Below are 7,715 nucleotides of genomic sequence, written 5' to 3'. Positions count from 1 at the left end.
CTGAGCTACCCCATAATATGACAGTGCTTTAAATGAGGACAAAAGGGATGTTACACGCCAGGCTAAAGCAGTTCCAATCCTGTCTTTTGATATCTCCACAAAGAAAGGCAGTGACGAGTATAGCTGCTGCTTTGGCTGCTTTTGCCCTGCAAGATGAAAGCAAGCTGCTCTGATTAAAAATAAAAATAAAAAGTCTCGGGAAGAAGGTCTTGCTAAGAAGAGTCAAACTAACCACCGAGTACAAAATGCTCATTCCCTTCCCATTTTGTGTGTAGTTGTAAGTACACCCTTCAGCTTCTCTGGACACAGGACCAACACGCTTTTGCTGGGTATAGGCCCGTTCATGTTTGAGCCGTTCCAAGCTCCTGCCCTGCCAGCCCCTGCGGGGCTTTGGGAAGTTACCGGCGTCTTTTCCTTGTGCAGATCTTCTCAGAGAAGGGTTGAGGGGGTGAGGGCGGGGAGAGAGAAAGGCTGACTGAAGACTATAGCTAGAGTGTTTCAACAGAGAATATGCCAAGTGAGTAGGGAAAAATATGACTTTTAAAAGATTTTTTAAAAAAAGAAAACAAAAACTTTAGAATTATTTTTGTCTAACTCTGATTTGCTCAAGTTACCAAGTATACTGGTAACGTAGGTTGTCTCGTTGCACTTTTTGGAATGTATTTGCTGCAAATCCAGCAATGTTTCAAATGAGAATGGCACTTAAGCTCTTTCCTTCCGGGAATGCCACATCGATGTTCAAGTCAGTCCTGGCACTGACTCCTTGGAACTGCCATGTGAACACAAAGCGCCCTAAATTTGAATTTGTGTGTTAATCACATAAACACTTTAACCTCATGTCTGATAGGCGAATCGGCATTTGTCCTCGAGCTCCCGGTACAGAATTATTTCCTGTTACCCGTCAGTTGCCTGGAAAGCAGACCAGTCACTAGCCGGGCAGGAGTTGGAAGGGTCTTCCTTACCAGCAGGGTCCTGCGGATCTGCTGTCTCGGCAGAAGTCCCTGCAGTCCTCATGGTCACCCTTGGCTCACCAGCAAATAGAGTGTGCTACTCACTTCTCTGGCCTGGCTGCATGATAGCAACGAAAGACTGCTGTAGGCGTGATTTGACTCCTATTAAAAAACAAACAAACAAACCAAAAAAGCCATTAGAAATTGCATAGCTTTGCATTGACTTGGGCCTACATTGTTTTCTGGGGGGGGGTTGTTGCTTGGGGGTTTTTTTATGCCAATACCTGAATGGACATAAACATGACTGATGCTTATACAAACAAGTAGATGAGGGAATGATGGGGTGACAGGTATATTTACTGGGCTGGGACACGTGGACCAAACACCACGCTCGAGTCCTGTGGCTCAGTGGAAAGATCTGCTGCTTTGCCACCACTGGTGTAACAGCCAGATACCAGCGTAGATACCGTCCCCAGCTCCAGAGCGCCCCAGTAAGAACGGGACAATCCTGTGAAATACAAAGATCAGAAAGCTACAGTGATATTGCCCCTCTCCTGTCCTCCCTAATAAAATACTCAGCGAAGGCTACAGGAGACCGAGGCAGCAGCTACGGCATTCACAGCAGATGTGACACGGGCACGCGTACTGCCTGGGACTACCGCCCGCGCAGTGTGGCTCACAGATGGCAATGAAGGAAAAGGACAGCGGGTATGGATGGCTGCCCAGGCTCCAGGCTTTACAAGTCCGCGCGTATATATGAGACAGTGTGTTGCTGATAGTGTGGTGAGGGAGACATGACCAGGTGCCTGGAAGAAGCAAGGTGGCCATAAAACTGCTGAGCACTGGCCTCCCTTCAGGCCACTCTCCCACCTCCTCACTGGCCTCTCCCGGCACGGGAGGAACTGGCAATCCTGTGTCCTGGGTGAAGGAAGTCCTGCAGAAAGGTGAAACAAAAACTCGGAGGGTTTGAACAGCTACACAGAGGCTGCTGCCCTTCTCTCTCGCAGGAGCAGCTATTTCACTGGCCGCCACAATGCCCGGGGGTAATCCCGCTCCCTTGCTTCCAAGAGTGGGGTTCCTCAGTGCCCAGATTAGTGATGTTTCCATTCCCTGAGGGACTCCTGCCCATGGTGGGCTCCAAACTCCTGCACTAGCAGAATGACACGAATGTCAAAGAGGCTGCAGCAACCATCGGCCCTTCCCAACGCCGTGGGCCAGGGGGTGTTCCCCCAGGGCACTTCACCCCGTTCCCAGTCCTCCCACACTCTCCAGTTGTCCCGCTCCTTATAAGCAACTGTCTGTAAAAGACTGATGGTGACTCAGCAGGAGACCACTTTTCTGGTGGTCTTGCAAGCTCTAGAACCGGTGCCCCAGCATCGCAGGAGGAAGGTTTTTTACAGAGGAAACTTATTAGTGCCAGAGAGGAAAGAAGGACAATAACCTATTTGAATCTGAGAAAACTGGGGCAATCGGGGACTCATCGTCTGCCAAAGCCTTTTCACTTGACAGTCGTTGCCGGGACATGTCAGAGCAACTATTTGGTTCTACTGCAGACCCAGCAAGGATCTGGGACACAGAGCAGCTGCAGCTTCACAGCACCTGAGTCACTGAGCACCTGCAATTTACCCAGGCTTTGCTGGATTTGCAAATTTGCAAGGATGTGCAAGAAAATTTGCAAATTTTCTACAGTCCTAAAAGTTTGTTGCTTGGTATGGGACAGTGATGCCTCCTTCCCTCTTGCTAACCCCAGCTTTTGCTGGACCCAAGGAGAGGACCCATCACTGGAGAGCTCAGAGCCTGTCTGTTCCTGCAGGGCTCAGGCTGTGTGCAATCGGGCTGGAATTCGGAGCAATTGCAAACACATTTCTGGCATTCTTCTTGTGGTATGGGGGCCACCATGTTCAAGGGATGCCAGGTCAAACCACTGCTAATTTCATATCAAAACTAAAGCATTGTTGCTTTTGTACTTACCTTTTGCTGAAGAAAGAGCTGACTCCTGGAACCTGTGCATTCAACCTGAAATACATCTGCCTGCGGCTGTCTCGCCGGGAGCAGGAATGCTCTAGCAGCCTGACTCAGCTGCTTCTGGATGATCAAATGGGACCAGGAAGTACAGAACATCCTCTTGAGACATCTTGCATGTGGGATGAACATGTGCACAATTTCCCATCCTCCTTCCCCTCTTCCCCACCCCAGAGCTCCATAGCCCCCCACATCCAGCGTGGGCAGGGGCTGGCTGTGCACACGCACCCCTCCAGACGCCCACTGCAGAGCAGCTGCCCGTGCTTTGCAGTTTAAAAAGGCTGGTGTGACAGTAACCTTGTTCCCCACAAGATGTGTCGGGGGGCTGTCAGCCAGGGCTGAGGGAGCCCCTCAGTTTGCTGGCATGCCCTGGATAGCTGGCCCAGGCAAGGGGGGGGCGGGGGGTGGCCAGGCAGGTTCACCGGAGCGATGCTCCAGAGCCAGCAGCACCCACGATCGCAGGTATGAGGTGGAGTTAACATACTTGGGTGCCCCCGACCTGTGCAAAGCCTCTCCTGCTTCCAGCATCAGCACTCCAGCCTGAAGCCCTACGGTCACTTTTCACGGGCTGGATGCAAAACAGTTCGTAAAACTTTCTGGTTCCTTGGGCGGGAAGGAGGGCTCACAGAGCTGCATCTGCAAGTGCAAAATGCTGGGAAGGAAGGGAGAGGAGGAGGGAAAGAAAAATGTATAAACTGATTTTTCTTATCTCTGCAAAAGACTTTTATTTGAATTATCTTTTTTTCCTTTTAAAAAAAAAAAAACCACAAAAAAAAAAAAAAAAAAAAAAAGCAGGCAGGCAGCAGACAGCTACCTGTCAAGTTTTGACCCAACTGCTTTGTGCAACAGTGCTGACAAAAGGTGCTGAAGGTGTCATCGAACTCCCCCAGCGCGCCCGCTACTGATCCCGTACCGGGGTACAGTCCCCCCACTCCTCTCCCCTGACAAACTTTCCTGATTAGTTTCTGCTTTCACACCCGGGCTGACTCCTGCACCCTGGTCTCCAAACAGTGACCTCATTGCCTTGTTCAGCTGGTGAGAAACTACAGTAAAATGGGAGAGGTAAACAAAGGCGGGGGGAGCTGATGGCCAGAAGATTTAGGAGGCAGGAATCTGCTCCTTGCCATCCTGCTCCCATTGTGCGCCTGAGCTTGAGAAAGTGCAAGCTGAGCCTGCGAGCTCTTTTCTGTGCTGGTTCCTCTGGAAACTCAGCCCGGCCCTCCAGATGGTGGCTCAGGACAACCAGCCTGCAAGATGTACACCCGCTAGTACTAGACCTGCAGCCGTCACCGCTACCGATCCTGTAGAGTTAACGCTGGAATTCACACAAGCTCTTCATTACCAGACCAACCAGCTCGCCAAGATAAAAACATTAAAAATGGGAGGCTGGGGTGTCACAGAGCTGGTTTGTCTCGGAGCAGTGCAGCCCCAGCGTGCCTGCCCCAGCGAGCCGGGCTGCAGCCGGTGCTCACGCTGCAGCCAGTGCTCGGTACCATGCCACCAGGCAGCCTTCAACACCCTCCTCTGGGGCCTTCAACACCCTCCTCTGGGATGTGTTTCGAAGTGCCACCCCATTCCTGACCCTGATGGATACCCCCAGGTCCCGGCCAGCAGCAGCTCAACTCACATTTGTCTTCCCAGACACTCAGTAAACACCTTTGTGTCCTTTTTCTTTAGAGGAAGGGGTCTTGCTGAGCTCACCCTGAAATATATCACCCCGGACAAAAGGGCTGAAAGGTTAAGGGGCTCCGGGGGGGTAGCTCAGGAGCGAGCTGGGGGCCAGGCGCCTGCCAGAACCAGGGCTATAAAGGCAAAGAGGGGGCGAGGGGCTGCATCCGACACGGATGCTGCGGGTCCTGCCTCGCCTCCTGCAAGCCCTGGGATAAGAAGAAGATGACGGGGCTCCAGTTATGGCCTTGCTCACTTTTCCTCCTCTTAGTTCTGCTCTCTGCCAGCACTCGGGCTGTGTCCTTACCAGGACAGAGGCTACAGGTAGGAGGGATGGGGAAAGAGCTGAGGGAGGCTTCAGGAGCGCAGGGAAAAATCTGGGGAGGTTGTGTTTGAGCCTGGGATGAGCAGTGCTCCCAAATTCCTGCTGCCGGAGGCTGCTGTCTCTTCCCAACGCTTCCCCTGCTTCAGCCCAGCAGCCTCAGCTCTAGGCTGACTGCATCTTCATAACCCAGCCCCTGGGAAGCCCCAGCGTTACCAGACGGCACAGGCAGACAAAAGCTTTCCAGCGCTCTGCAGGCGGGCGCAGGCTGCCCGTGGGACTCGCCATGATGCCTGCAGAGGCTTGTGATGGACGGAGACGGGTCCTGTCCAACTGCCCTGCACCAGCAGCCACCAGAAATCACAGCCACATCCCTCGTCCTGTTCAGCGCCTGGTTCTGATGTTCCGGGGGGAAGGTGCAAACCGTTAGGCTGGGGGTTTCCCTCCTAAGCCCCGTATCACCCCTCGGTAGCCCCTCTTTAAGGCCAAGAGCCACTGTCTGGATGCTGGCTAAGGGCTTCTTCACTTGGGTAAAGTTTTTCTCCTCAGCCATTACAGCAATAATGCTTCTGGCTTTCAAACCTACCCAGCTCCCCTTACCCAAACCTAACCTGAGCCCCGACACCTTCACCTTCACGTCACGCTGGGAAAGCTACAGGGAAGTAGGACATGAACTAACATCACAAGACTCGATCCTGCTATGACTCACCGCTTTCACTCCTCGCTGAAGATGCTTGTGTCTGCTTCAATGAACTCGCTACCAAAAAGAGCTGCACAAGGGCATCTTCGCCCTTGGCTCAGCACCCATGTGAGGGATGCATGCGGAACGGCCAGGCCATGCCTCCGCTGCACCTAACGCACCTCCCAGCTCTTGTCTCCCTGCAGCCAAGGGCTGCCGGCGGTGCCGGGTGTGTACAGCCAGCACAGGCAACCTGCAGGACTCCCGGCAGATGGGGAGTCCCCCTTCCTCACACCCGCTCTGCTCCTGCCTCCCCCTCATCTTTAGCTGCAGGTATTAGGGGCAGGTCCATCCTCCCCACCAGCCCTCCAGAAAAGAAAATAAGAAATGCCTCACAGAGGTGCTCAGCAGCAGCAGAAGGAGCAAGAACTGAAGGCTGTTCCCTTCCCAGTGCCGGGGCACGCAGCCCGAGGAGAGCAGGGCAACCTGCGCAGGCAGAGGCTCGCAGCACCTGTGCCTTGGGGCAGGGAAATCACTCCAGACTGCAGGAGCTGCTGCTCTCACCCTTCCCAGCGTCCGGACACAATGGCGCAGGCAGGCTGTGTGCTGGCACCATGCCTGAGCCCGAGGCAAGGTGTGGGTGGTGGGCTACAAGGGGGGAAGGCTCATCCCCAGCTCCCTGCTCACCCACTCCCCTCTCCATTTACCCCAGATGCTCCTTTCCCAGTTGCTGCCCCTGGAGCCTGAGGCCACGCTGGCCGAAGAGGACACAAAGGAGGGGTCCAGCTTTGGCCCCCAGTTGCTCTCCTCCACTGTCCCCTTCCTCCCGGCCGGGGCTAGAGCTGCCCGCCCCTCCGTCTGGCGCAAGACCCTCGCCACTCGCAAGCGGGCACTGCCTGGGGACTGGGCCTGGAAGGCCATGCCCAGGGGCTGCTTCGGGCTCAAACTGGACCGGATCGGGACCTTCAGTGGTTTGGGGTGTTAGCCTTGGAGGTGAGGGGGCCGGCGGCGAGGGCTGCAGCCAGCGAGCAGGGAAGATGGGGGGACTTGAGAGCGTGGCCAGCCCGGAGGAGCAGGAGCGAGGGGATGGGGGCTGTGGGGCCACCACCCGCCCGCAGCCGGGGCAAAGGCTGGGATGCGGGACCACCTGTGCTACTGGGGCTGTGCTGGGAGTCCAGCTGGTGACACAGGGCTACCGTGCTACCAGGGCTGTGCCAGGGGTCCAGCTGGGGACACAGGACCACCCGAGGTACTGGGGCTGTGCTGGGGGTCCAGACGGGGTGAAGGCTGGGACATGGGACCCCCTGTGCCACTGGGGTTGTCCCAGGGGTCCAGCTGGGACAAAGGCTGGGATGCAGGACCACCTGTGCTACTGGGGCTGTGCAGGGGTCCAGCTGGGTACACAGGACCACCCGTGCTCCCACGGCTGCACCAGGGGTCCAGGCAGGGTCATGGGACCACTCACGCTGCCGGGGTTGTGCCGGCCCCACCTGGGACACGGGACCACCCGTGCCACTGTGGCCGTGCCGTGTCCCAGCTGGGGACGCGGGAGCACCCGCGGTGCGGCATGGCGCCGGGCGGCTCACCGGCGCTGCTGCTGCCTCTCCACAGCCGGCGGAGCCGCGGGACCAGCGCGGGGAGCAGCGCGGCGTGTCCGTGTCCCCTGCGGCCCCTGCCCGGGCAGAGCGGCGGCGGCGGGGAAGCGGCGGAGGAACGTGCAGCGCTACCGGGGGGGGGGCTGCCCAGCTTCTCGGCTACCCCTCGCCCACCGGAGCCCCCTCCCTCCTCTCCACGGCTGAGGACTCGCTTGCTAATTAAAGAGCGCTGCATGAGTTTCTGTCTCCGAGCTCGGCGGATGGCTGCGCCCCGGCTGGAGCGGGGGCCGGGGGCCGGCGGGCGGGAGGCGGCGGCGGAGCCCGGGGCCGCCAGGCGCGGGGCCATGCGGGGGCACGCCGCCATGCCGGCTGGGGCGGGCGGCACGCACGGCTGCAGTGCGGTGCTGCCGGGGCCGCTGCGGAGGGCGGGGGGGCAGCGGGCGGGATATCGACCGCAGGCTGGGCAGCAGGGGCAGCAG

At 56.9% G+C, this 7,715-nt stretch overlaps 1 protein-coding gene across 1 annotated transcript; it reads left to right on the top strand.

The window, feature by feature from the left end:
• Positions 1-4,476: 4,476 nt before the first annotated feature.
• Positions 4,477-7,473, top strand: LOC121088632 (C-type natriuretic peptide-like). Its single transcript, XM_040595018.1, has 3 exons — positions 4,477-4,964; positions 6,354-6,634; positions 7,253-7,473. Exons 1-2 carry the CDS (start codon positions 4,866-4,868, stop codon positions 6,624-6,626), a joined length of 372 nt encoding a protein of 123 aa, XP_040450952.1. The 5' UTR covers positions 4,477-4,865; the 3' UTR covers positions 6,627-6,634; positions 7,253-7,473.
• Positions 7,474-7,715: the final 242 nt, after the last annotated feature.

The sequence above is a fragment of the Falco naumanni genome, chromosome 5 (genome assembly GCF_017639655.2).
Source record: "Falco naumanni isolate bFalNau1 chromosome 5, bFalNau1.pat, whole genome shotgun sequence".
NCBI lineage: Eukaryota > Metazoa > Chordata > Aves > Falconiformes > Falconidae > Falco > Falco naumanni.
This window is presented reverse-complemented; position numbering and strand designations above follow the sequence as displayed.